Here is a 13,480-nt window from a genome sequence, read left to right on the forward strand (position 1 = left end):
TGGGTTGTTTTAGAACCACGAACGCCACCAGTCAGCCACGAGTTCCAGTGTCTACCGTATAATTATTCCATTTAACTAGAGGTCACGTGGTTACGTGAGCCGTGAGGTGGGAGCGCGCCCTCCGCAAAGCACCAATGTTATCTCGATTTGATCTTAATAAGAGCGTTTTAACCGCCGGTGCGTGCCGACTATTTTTGGTCAAATCTGTGGTAATTACCTCCCAGTCTATCTCGGTTCAAACAATGCCAGACCAATGGAAGGAAAGGACAAACACGGACAGGTTGGAAGTCGACAATGATTTATTAATAATAAAATAAATAAATAAAAAGAGCTTATATTTTCTGAGGTAAATAAAGAAAAAATTTCAAAGCAAAATAATCAAAATGCCAGAAAAGAGACAAAGAGCGGATGCTTATCGGGGGTTGACTTACTTTCAGCTAAACACAGACATGGGTACCCAACAGATCGTTCAGGGGTGGGAGAATCGTCTCACTCACCAGAGTAATCGTCAGTGAAGTGAAAACATCCTGAAATGTGTGTGCGTGTCACGTCCGTCGCAAGCACCCAGCCTTGCTGTGCACCCTCTTGCGAACAGCCTTGAATGCCAGTCAATGTCTGGCGGGCACCAAGATCGTCCTTCGTGGGTTTATTCCCTGGTGTTGTTGGTGACCGACCCATGCCTCACTTGTTGGAGTCACTGCTCACACCCACACACGCATCACACGCTCACTTTCTCACTTGCAGCTTGCACGCTTCCTCTCTGGTTCGCTTCTTCCCTTGTGCGCTCCAACTCCCGCTTTCTTTCTCGTTCTCTTCTCCCTCCTCTTTCTCTCGCCATTTTACTTCTCTCGCCTCTGCTTTTCTCCTCAGAACGGACCTCCAATTCGTCTTATATCTGTGGGCTATCTTCGCGGGCACAGTCCCCCCCAAGCTCACCCTGCCCCACTTGCGCACGGTTACCATGACGACCCGTGCATTCTCAAAAAAGGCGGGTGTCGGAGCTCGCAAAAGAATGTTGCTGAGGAAAAATGAGTGCGGGCTTCAGAGCTCATGAAAGAAATGTGTGTGAACGTGTCTGTCGTAAAGAAAAAAGCTTCCCATAAGAGAGGGGATCTATCCTTTACCCTTCTCAACGCATCACATTTAAGATCCCATTAGACATGGGGATGGGGCTAATCTGAACATGCATTTAAGGAAATAACTGTCTGAGGACCTGGATCTGTGGATGCATTCATCAGACCGGATTCTGAAATCCGTAGCAATATATATATATATATATATATATATATATATATATATATATATATATATATATATATATATATATATATATATATATATAAATATACATATATATCTTCTTCTTCTTCTTACGGCTGCTCCCGTTAGGGGTCGCCACAGTGGATCATCTGTATGATCCGCATAGTTATTTGGCACATGTTTTACGCCGGATGCCCTTCCTGACGCAACCCTGGTCGCCTCTTACGACACAGGGATATGGTACACCTATTTTAACCGGGGTATACACCGGCCCAGTACACTGGTACTCACTTCGTCGACCTCGGAAGGATGACAGGCTGAGTCAACATATATATATATATATATATGTGTGTGTGTGTGTGTGTGTGTGTGTGTGTGTGTGTGTGTGTGTGTGTGTGTGTGTGTGTGTCTGTGTGTGTGTGTATATATATATATATATATATATATATATATATATATATATATATATATATATATATATATATATATATATATGTATATCATCTTTTGTCATTTTACTTTTCTTGTGGGATTGTGATGAAACAACGTCAAAAGATACCGTGATGGTAATCCATAAGAGGATCATGGTGTCGTATTGTGGCATTATGATGCGCTGTCATTCCTCCCTTGGTTGGTTGTTGTTTTTTGAGATTTCATCTCTCTATGTTGTTCCATTTTTTTTTAATGTTATTATTCTTGTATACATGGTGCATCGTGACCCGTGACCAACATTAAACTCCAAGCACACACCTCAAGCATGATGACCATTGCTCTGACTGTCATCATAAAATCTCTGCATCTGCATAAAGTTAATAAGGTGTGAATAGGATGTTTGCTCTGATATTGTTCAATCATCGGTCCAGAATTATCTTGGCATTGTGACATTATCTTATTTTTGATGTAATGCTTATCTATAATTTTCATCCTCCGTTGTTTGTGTTCGTTCCCATAACTGACATCAGTGAACGTGAGATTGATTATGCATTGGGGTAATTGGGGATGTTGGAGGGAGGGATTGGGGAGGGGTGGGGGGGGTAATACAGCTTCAGCAGACTATTCATATTAAAAACACTTTATTTTTCATCTGATAAATCATGCCATGCATATGAATCAAACTACACCATGCGCAGTATGTAAAGACTAACATCTTGCCTTTATAAATTGTCAATAAATTGGTAAAGATTAGGTCAAAGAAAGTTGTTAAAATTTTGGACATACAAAAAAAGAAAACATATAACAAAAACTAGAAAAAAAAATAACAAAAATACATTTTGCATTTTCTTTTTTTAATATAAATTGGTCTGATGTCGATGTGGTGTGGGCGTGATGGGCTGAATGGTCTCCTCTTGCATCCAATTTCCTTGTGTATACTTGTGTGAAATATTTCGGTGTTATGTTAAATATTATGGTTAGAGTGGGAAATAGTGGAATTGTGGTTCGTGAATCCGCTCAGAATCAGGTATGTTGGTGGTTCGATACTGCTATAGCCTTGTCATCTAAAACACTTTGTAAAGCTATTTGCTGCTTCCTCACTCGAAGCACAGCATTTAGAGGATAGAGCAGAGAGCACGTATGAACCCTGTGGGTTGGCATCTCACAGGGAGGTCGGAGTGGGGGGGGGGCATTTATTCTTTATAATGATCCACAGACTGTGGACAGAAAAGTGATGCCACTAGAGGGACCCAGAGTGTGTAATGTGGATGGATGTTACTTTCCCCAATATGTTTGCCTCACTTTCAAAGTCAGGTTCTGTGTTCTCTGATGTCTGTCTGTATACATGTATTTGATTTGTGAGGAGCAGCTCTTACATGAGCCTTAACGTTAAACTATTCAAAAACAGACGCAATATTCATATTATCTGCACTATCTCATTGGTTCAAACCCCTTGGTCATTACTCTCACTGATTCCAACCCACCCCCAGTCAACGTTGGATTTTAAGATTTTGACATTTGAACGACAGCGTAGACACAATCCACTTGGGGTACTTCAAAATCAGTGTAATCGCAGCTTTCTGAGCTTGGGGCCAGAGAATTCATCTGATGACACATACCAGCAAACGTCCTAGTTTCTTTCTGCAGTAAGAGAAACAATACCTTGTAAAGAGGTGTGAAAAAAGGATATATTTATATGTCAACGTCAAAGGAAAATTAACCAGTCTGTGCATAATGTACATACAAATATACGATTTTAAACATAAAACAATTCTAACACAAAGTGATAGTTTTAGTCAACTTCAGGGATGAATGAATGATTACCCCATGCACATGAAGAGAAAAGTGGAGTTAAGCAATTGATTCAGTCTGTCTGTCTGTCTTTCTGTCTGTCTGTCTATAGATGTCAGTCTAAGATGGAGGAAACACCGAATTTCCCTCGCTGGAGGAGAGCATATTGCATTTGGGTCCTTTTGTTACTTGGAAAAAAAAAAAACATTTTTGACTAGTATGTCAATCAACTCTGTTTGTTTGTTACGACTTGGCACGTCGTTTACTGAGTGTGATAACTCGTTACTTGGCAATTTTTTTTTTTTGGACAAGTATGTTGATTGCCTCCATTTGTTTGCTTGTGTGTTTGTTTGTGTGTATATTTGTCCGCTCGTCTCCAGCCCAAACTGCCCAACCGATCTTTCTGAAATTTTCAGAGATTAATGTCACCGATGCTGCAACGGTCCGGCATTGAAGTTTCGTAAAATTCGGTCGACCGAAAAGGTAAAGGTATACATAAGCCAATAGGCCGATTTGAGGCAAGTTTTCTAAAATCCTCAAATTTCATCCGATTGACTTGAAATTTGAACAGTACTTGTAATTCAGGTCAGTGAATTCAACAACCTTTTACTTTTGAGGTTATCTCAGGTCAAAAGGTAAACATAGGCAGCCATAAGGTCAACCCAAAATTGGCCAATTTTTTAATTGTTTCTAAAATTGTCAGTTTTCGTCAGATAGAATTGAAATTTGAAGATCATTTGTATACCAGGACAATGAATTCAGGCACCTATTAATTTTGCAATCAACTTTGGCCAAAAGGCCAATTTGGGACGAATTTCTAAAATCCTCAATTTTCACCCGATTGACTTGAAATTTTAAGATCATTTGCACATCAGATCTCTGAATTCAACCACCTATTAATTTTGAGGTAAACATAGGCAAAAAGGTTAACATAGACCAAAAGGTCAACAAAGGCCAGATTTCTAAAATCCTCAATTTTAATCCAATTAACTTGAAATTTGAAGAGCATTTGCACATCAGGTCACTGAATTCAACCACCTATTCATTTTGTGGTAAAGAAAGGCCAAAAGGCCAATTTGGGGCAAATTTTCTAAAATCCTCAATTTTCATCTGATTGACTTGAAATTTGAAGAGCATTTTAATGACAGGCTACTGAATTCAACGACCAATTAATTTTCAAATCAAAAGGTCAACACAGACCTGATTTCTAAAATTGATAGATCAGGCCACACACTAAATATATCACGACATCTCAAAAAGTTGTGGACGACTGATGACAAAACAAGGTGGATGAGTTGAATATGTTACAAGAACAAACTGGTTGGATTTTGTTTCGGATTCCGCCCATCAGTGGGATACAAAATTTGAACTGTTCCACCTGGCAGAGGTATGTGCTTTACCAAGTGTCATTCTACTTTGTGCTGTTTTGCCAAGTTGTCACTCTATGAGTGATTTTTCATTTGATCGTTTGTCTGTCCGCTCGCCTCCAGCCAAAACAACTCAACCGAACATTCTAACATTTTCAGACATTAAGGACACCGATCCTGGGACTGTACACATTTAAGTTTATTAAAATTTGGCCAAGCAAAAAGGTCTACAAAGGCCAATTTGAGTCAAATTTCTAAAATCTTCAAATTTCATCTGGTTGACTTGAAATTTGAAAAAGATTTGCATACCAGATCAGTAAATTCAACCACCTATTACTTTTGAGGTTGACCTATGTTAAAAGGTCAACATAGGCCATAATTTGGGGATTACATCCAAGCCCATCCCTCGGAGCACTGCAGTTCGAGCAGAGAATGGAAGGCTCCTGACAGAGGAGTCTGAAGTGAAGGCCTGCTGGGCCGGTTACTTTTAGCGGTTGTACCAGGCTGATCCCCCACCTGTTGAGTTGGACATCAAGGGTGTTACAATCCCTGTTGCTGACCCTCGAATCAACTGTGGTCCACCTTCGCTTGTGGAAACACGAGCTGCGGTGAACCAGTTGAAACGGGGCAAAGCTCCAGGGATCTGTGGCTTCCATGCTGAACTTCTCAAGGCTGGTGGAAATGCTGCACTCGTGTCGTTGCATGCAGTTTTGTGCTCTGCCTGGAACACAGGCATCATCCCAACTAACTGGAAAGGCGCCTTGTTGTCCCTCTCTGCAAAGGGAAGGGTGATCGCCAAGACTGCAACAACTACCGAGGGGTGACGCTGCTCTCAGTGCCCGGCAAGGTCTTTGCTCTAATAATTCTTGATAGGGTTCACCACCATCTGCTTGAGCATCAGAGTCCAGAGCAGTCAGGCTTTACACTAAAGAGGTCAACGATTGACCATATCCTTGCCCTTCGTGTCCTCACCGAACGCAGACGAGAGTTTCGGCAGGGGCTGCTTGCAGCCTATGTTGATCTCTGTAAAGCATTCGATTCAGTGAATCGGGATGTCCTCTGGAGGATTCTTGGTCTTCGTGGAGTGCCACCAAAACTGATCGATCTGAGGTCTGAACTCAACTCTGGTACTGAGAGTGCTGTGAAGTTTGGTGGTACCATCTCTGACTTATTTCCAGTTGTTACTGGAGTTCGTCAGGGGTGTGTACTGGCCCCCACACTTTTCAGCACTTGTATGGACTGGATTTTAGGGAGGATGTCAGAGAGATCAAGTTGCGGTGCATCGTTTGGGAATGTCAAGATCTCGGACCTTGATTTTGCAGATGATGCAGTCATCTTTGCGGAGACTTTAGACATCCTTTTGGGGGCCCTCGAGGTGCTGAAAGAGGAGTCGGAGCCGCGGGATTACGGGTTTCTTGGGTCAAAACTAAGATCCAGGCTTTTGGTGACATCCTGGATGCTGCTGTCCTGTCTGTATCTGTTTGTGGTGAGGATGTTGAGGTCGTGGAGAGATTCACTTACCTTGGCGGTAATATTCATGTCTCTGCTGGCTATGAGTCAGAGGTCAATAGATGGCTGGGTCAGGCCTGGGGAGTCATGGATTCACTGGATCATGGGGTGTGGCGCTGCCAGTACCTGTGCGGGAGGACGAAAGTCCGAGTCTTCAGGTCATTGGTACTTCCAGTCTTGCTCTATGGGTGCGAGACTTGGACTCTGACCAAGGATCTGAGACGGAGACTTAATTCCTTTGGTACCAAGTCTCTTCGGAGAATCCTTGGCTATCGCTGGTCGGATTTTGTGTCCAATGAGCGGTTGCTGAGAGAGACTCGGATGAGATTTGTTACCTACATAGTCTGTGAGCGTCAGTTGCGGCTGTATGGACATGTGGCTCATTTTCCTGACGCTGATCCTGCTCACCAGATTATCTCAGCGAGGGAGTCTCATGAGTGGAGGAGGCCCGTGGGCCGACCACGTGCCTCGTGGTTGCAGCAGGTTGACCATCATCTCAAGGAGATGGGGATGGGCCTGGCATCTGCCTGGGGGATGGCCAGACGGAGGCCCCTGGAGTACCGGCGGAAAGTGGACGCAGCGACACGCTGTTCTGGCACATGCTCCCATACCTGACCTGACCTGATAGGCCATAAAGTCAACCCAATATAGGCCAAATTTCATAATTGCTTCCAAAATTGTCAATTTTCATCCGATTAACTTGATATTTGAAGAACATTTGCATATTAAGTCGATGAATTCAACCACATATTGATTTTGAGATCAACTTGGGCCATATGGCCAATTTGGGTTAAATTGAGCCAAATTTTCTAAAATCCTCAATTTTCATTCGATTGACTTGAAATTTAAGGAACATTTGCATATCAGGTCTCGGAATTCAACCACCAATTTTTTTTGAGATCAACATTGGCCAAAAGGCCAATTTGGGCCAAATTCTCTAAAATCCTCAATTTTTACTCGATTGACTTGAAATTTGAAGAGCATTTGCATATCAGGTCACTGAATTCAACAACAAAATAATTTTAAGGTCAAGAATTCAACAGAGGCCTAATTTTTTTCAATTTATAGGGCCAAAAACGATATATATATATATATATATATATATATATATATATATATATATATATATATATATATATATATATATATATATATATATATATATATATATATACATGCATATCACTATATCTCAAAAAGTTGTGGACGAATTATGATAAAACAAAGTGAATGAGTTGGATAGGTGACAAGAACAAGCGGATTACATTTTGGTTCAGATCCAGCCCATTAGTGGGATACAAAACGTGAACTGTTCCAACCCGGAGTTATGACAAAGCGAGGTGGAAGAGTTAGTTAAGTGACAAGAACATGCCAATTCGATTTTGGTAAAGGTCCAGATTCAGATCCGACCTATCAGTTCCATACAAATTGTAAACGATTCAGCCTGGCAGAGTTATGCGCTCTACCGAGTGCCGTTCAACTTTGTGCTGTTTTGCAAAGTTGTCACTTTATGAGTGATTTTTCATTTGTCTGTCTGTCTGTCTGTTTGTTTGTTTTTGTCAGCACAGAACTTTAATGTTTTTCTCCGCAACCGCTTGTCGGATTTAGAGAATTTTTTTACAATTGTAGCGACTTCTCATGTGGAGTGTTGTAATGATAATTATGATTTCACAGATCACGTGGTGTGGCAGCCATGATGGAAAACGGTAAAATTTGGACCTCTATCTCTGAAACCGCACTAAGGAAAAAATTGAAACTTGGCACACATCAAGTACTCCTCATGAGGAATAAGTATGATTTATTTAATGATGTCATGGGTGCCTTTGTTATGACCTCATAATTGCTTATGTAGAATGCTACATCTGATTAGTATGAACATTTTTGAGGGTCATCGAAGGATAAAATTGTCCACAGAAAAAAAAAATTGATGACGGCATCGGTCACGTGATTCGGCAGCCTTATTGTTTTAAAAACACAACATTCAAAAACCTTTTCTGAAGTGGCTGAACAGATCGAGGCAAAACTTTACAACTGTGACCTTGTATCCATGAGGAACAAAACGTTCACACATATTATGTCGTAGGTCACATAGTTTGGGAGCCAAATTGGATTTACCCTAAAACCTATAAAAATCATATTCTCCAGAATGGCTGGATAGATCGAGGTGAAACTTCAGAGAAATGTTCTCCAAGCCTTGGTTGTACAAGTTTTTTTAAGGAATAATTGTTGTCGCATGGTTTGGCAGCCATATTGGATTGAAGAAAAATATTAAATAATGTTTTCTCTGGAACATTCATGGACGCTTAATCCATAATCCATTCATGGAACATGGAACGCTTAATCAATCAACATGCAACTTCACAATTATGATCTAGTTGTGATGCAGAATATGTTTTAAATTTCAACTTGATCGGACATATGGTCTTGCTGCCAGAATTATTTAATATTTTTGATCTGGGTTATTTTTATTTTATTTTTATTTTTATTTTTTGAATAAGGCTCAATTGGCTGTGCCTCAACGGGTTTGAGGGTAGGGGAGTTGCAGCTGAAATGTGAATCGTTTCCAGGTTCCTCCTGATGACTTCATCTTTGCTTTTTGCGTGTTTGGGTTCCTTTTGATTACTCCAATGCAGGACTGTACCTATTTGGTCTTCCATTTGATTTGAATTGAATATATTTTAATCCCATGCTAAATTCAATTCAGTAATAATAAATGTCATGAGTCAGGAACTTGACCTCTGACTAGGGATCTGAGATGGACACTTAATTTCTTTGGTACCAGGTCTCTTCAGAGAATCCTCAGCCATCTCTGGTCGAATGTTGTGTCCAACGAGCGGTTGCTGAGAGAGACTCAAATGAGATTTTTACCAACATAGTCTGTGAGCATCAGCTGCAGCTGTATGGACATGTGGCTCATTTACCTAACGCTGATCCTGCTCACCAGATTCTCTCAGTGAGGGAGCCTCATGAGTGGAGTTGGCCAATGGGCTGACCACGTGCCTCATGGTTGCAGCAGGTTGATCAACATCTCAAGAAGATGGGGATGGGCCAGGCATCTGCCTGGGGGGATTGCCAGACGGAGGCCCCTGGAGTACTGGTGGAAAGTGGACGCAGTGACGCACTGCTCCGGCGCATGCTCCCAGACCTGACCTGACCTGACCTGTCCTGTCAGGGTCAGGTGTCCACAAAAAGCGGGGTTGCATCAAAGCAGGATATCTTGCTACCTTGTTATCACTGCCAGCAGTTATAAAGTGGCAGTTCTAGTTATGTCTCTTATTATTACATCACACATCAGTCCACAAACACCACAAAAAACAAGTCCTGGCGAGGGTCTGCAATCTCTGATTGCTCTTTTTCTTGTTGCAGTTGAATTTTATATTTTGTACTCTGTAGAATTCGAATTGAAACAAGAATCAGAACAGAACCTTCAGTTTTTCAAGACTTTGTCTGTCTGTCTGTTGACAGATGTCAGTCTATGATTGGGGAAACACTTAATTTCAATTGAATTTTATATTATGAAAACTGTAGAACATGAATTGAAAATTGAATTAGAAAATAAACCTGCAATTCATAAATACTTTGTCTCTGAATTTGGCAGATTGTATGGAATCTCGTGCTGACCGCTCATGAGCACAGAGAGGATTGCACATGCTTAGTAAGGTAATTTTTTTTTACTCCGTCTGTCTGCTTGTCTGGCAGTCAAAACAAAATCGAAAATCATTATAAACTGGAACCTTACTATTTTTAAGGATGTCTTAAAGGGCACAAACAATAGGCATGTATAATGAATTTAACGTGTGAAAATAAGGTGGTGTGATGGACGCTGCATCAACAGCGGTAAACTTATGAATTTGTTTTTTCTTTTTCCTAAAGCCTTTAAAGCATTTATTTGAATTGAATTATATACTTCATCATTATCGGACAAAAAATCGCCTTATTGGCACTTTCTACAATCTCCTTAGCGTTGGAGTACTTGGAAAAATATTTACGCTGTCTCATGCCCAAAAGGGCAGAATAACAAAGATTCAGCATTCAAACTAATATGGCGGCACTTAGCACTGTTTGTTTAGTTTCAAACAAAGCAAGAGTTTAAGAGATCCTTCCCACGTCCTTTTTCTCCAGATTACATGGGATAACGTGTTCTATGAACTCTCAAGTTCATTGAAGTATCTTGGGATGTATGAGCAGTCATAAATGAGGAATGAAAAAAATCTGTTAGTGGAATGTATGGAGGAATGCAAAATAACAGCCAAAAGAATGTCAATGATACTCACAGGGCCTTTGGTGGGGAGAGTGCCTGAAAGAAGGAAAAAAAAATGAAAAGAGAAATAATTCATTTATTTGAGACAAAACACTAAGAATCCACATTCTTGTCAGTAATATGAGATGACATACAGTGATGGTGGGATCCCAATACCAATCCCAAATATGCTGTGTTGATTTATCAGGTTTCCTAACGTCTTTGCAATGCATCTACATGTACACTTATCTCTCCAACTTTACTGGTCCTCCCACAGGTAATTTAAGTACAAGATCCTTCTTAAACCATTTTCCGTTTTCTTTTTCTTTTCGTTTCAAACTTTTCTTTCCTTTTCACTGTTGGAGAAAAGAAAACTGCACATTATTGATGGCGATGAGGCGATCAGGAACTAATAGAGTTCGTTTTTACATCATGAATATTTCAGTCAGGTTTCCATTGAAATCCTGTCCCCTGTTGAAGGAAACTTCCTGTTTCGAGATGGATCTCCTGGATTGAGGATTGTTTGCACCCTTAAAAGCAAAGTTGAGTCACAACACTTCCTATTCTCTCCGTGCAGAGAGGTATCCGTTTCCTTCCCACACTTTCTGATCATGTATCAGCAGCTACTTCCTCAATCTGCCCCTCTATCCCCCCTCCACCAATACAACATTTGCTCGGTTCTCTAGATATATGTAGTTGCATCAGAGTGGTGACCCGTCCAGGATTGTGCCCCCAGCAAACAAAAACTGCCTCAACAGCCTGATGCGTCTGAACACATAAAAAGGAGTGGTTCTTCTTCTTCTTCTTCTTCTTCTTCTTCTTCTTCTTCTTCTTCTTCTTCTTCTTCTTCTTCTTCTTCTTCTTCTTCTTCTTCTTCTTCTACTGCTCCTCGAGATAAAATGTTTTGTTCCATTGTGGCACCATTCTTCAGAAGTTTGTTTTGCATTGCACTTCCTCTTTCAGCCATTTCAGGTGATGGTTCACAATCACTTTATGACATCCACTTCTGTTATTCTTCTCTCTGTATGATGACTTCATATTGTTCAATCCTCATCAGTCTACCCTTGCCCTCCCCCCCTCAACCACCATTTTAAATTTTACATTTGTTAACACCCCTAAAAGAAGATAACTTGAATTAGCACAATATTAAATCTACATTAATGAACAGTTTAAGATGGAGCTCATCAGTTATACAAGAAGAAAGGGAAGTACACTCACAATTGCTCCAATGGCATTTGCAAGTAAAAAACAAAGAATGGATATGTAATGCTTCATTGAGATCACATGATATTGTGTTTGGAAATTTAGCTACTTACCTTTTATTGACTTTGCCTTTTCAAACTTCCTATTGTAGATGCAGGATCCATAAGCAAGAAGAAAGATAAGATAAAGGACGAGGATGACAGACCATCCAACGATGACATAAAATATTCTTTCATACTTGAAGCCTTTATAGAAAATATGTCGCCTCGCCAGACCATACTTGTTCTTCACTAGGCAGCTATAATTTCCAGATAGCTTTTTTCCAGTGATGCGCAAAATACTGACGATTTGCAGTTTATTAGGGACATTTTCATCCACCAAAACTTCACTTGCATCAACCAAGTGCTGTTCTGGGTTCAACCAAGTAATGTTTGGTCTTGGTTTGGCTTCAGCCTTACAAAAGAGCCGAGAGGAGGTGTTGTCGTTCGTGAACTCCATCCGTAGGTCAACGATCTTGGGATGCACTGTGGGAACACACGATCTTGTTTACTAAACCATTTGAGTCCATTGTTATCCAACACATTTCTCATAAAATTATATTTTTGCAATGGACGAGTTGCAACTTACTCAATTACTGCATTGCTGCAATGTATTGGTAGTTTTGTTACTGCAGGAATCAACAAAGGAGCAATTTTGTCTTGGTACCAATATGGATTGCCCAAATCAGTGTCATTCGCATGGGGTCTTATGACTGATGTTACTGCAGCCCTTGTGGTTCCTCGATTCCATGTGACATCCTGACCTGACCTGTGGCTTTGTGACCGATTTCAACGCAATATTTTGAATAAATGTGTTTTTACAGCGCTTGCGCTGGTATACAATTGCACCGAGTTTTAAATGTCCCCAGTGTCTACCATGTCGCTGGTGCCCCCCCCCCCCCACGCGCCTCGAGTGACAGCCAATGATTACCGTCCGGTAGATGGCATTGCGTAACCTAGAGGTGAAATGGCGACACTTGATGGAAATACCCGAGTATTTCAATGGAAATTTGTGAAACGAATGTGTTATATATTTGAAAACCATTGAATTTATTGTTTGACGGAAAAAAAACCAAGAAACGCTCCCCTCTCATGTACAAACGAACGAAAGACGTCATTTCCGCCCACCATGGCATTTCGTGCCGAACGCCAAACGCTGAAAGCTAAGTTCTTCTTATGCCATCATTCTCTTTAATATTAGCCATAAACAAGTGTTTCGTCATGCATTAGTAGTTGAAATTTACTTACAATTATGGCAGATATTGGTGGCAAAGTGCTAAGTGGTTCTTTCAACCAGGGACATCTTGAATTATTTTCATAACTTTGTACTGTACATTCCAAATATGCTTAAATTCAAAATGTGTTCATCTATATTTTATATAATAACAATATAACTAATATTATGTAGTTGGTGTAACCACTATGTTTCAATGTTTTGCTCAACAAATATTTTAGCTTTGCTTTCATCTTTTCATCAGCAAAGCTTACATTTTACTCATCATTTTGTTTGTCTGTACATTAACTTTATGATTTTTTTTTTACATCATTCTTTTGAGCCCCCTGCCACGCTGTATTGAATGATTTCATCCCTTCTGTTATATATAAAGGTGCTTATCACAATAATAACAAGATTTTTACAT

The 13,480-nt window shown here is 40.4% G+C and overlaps 1 protein-coding gene across 1 annotated transcript in view; it reads right to left on the reverse strand.

The window, feature by feature from the left end:
• Nucleotides 1-2,316: 2,316 nt before the first annotated feature.
• Nucleotides 2,317-13,480, reverse strand: part of LOC147011565 (CD276 antigen homolog) — a 12,479-nt gene continuing 1,315 nt past the window's right edge. The window contains exons 3-5 of the mRNA XM_085857049.1: nucleotides 11,916-12,326; nucleotides 10,634-10,656; nucleotides 2,317-3,333 (exon numbers count right to left, since the gene is read on the reverse strand). Coding sequence (XP_085713175.1) covers nucleotides 3,196-3,333; nucleotides 10,634-10,656; nucleotides 11,916-12,326 — 572 coding nt within the window. The 3' untranslated portion in view covers nucleotides 2,317-3,195. The remainder of the gene's footprint in view (nucleotides 3,334-10,633; nucleotides 10,657-11,915; nucleotides 12,327-13,480) is intronic.

The sequence above is a fragment of the Eptatretus burgeri genome, chromosome 15 (genome assembly GCF_056783735.1).
Source record: "Eptatretus burgeri isolate ZD-2024b chromosome 15, Ebu_testis_v1, whole genome shotgun sequence".
NCBI classification, from domain to species: Eukaryota; Metazoa; Chordata; class Myxini; order Myxiniformes; family Myxinidae; genus Eptatretus; species Eptatretus burgeri.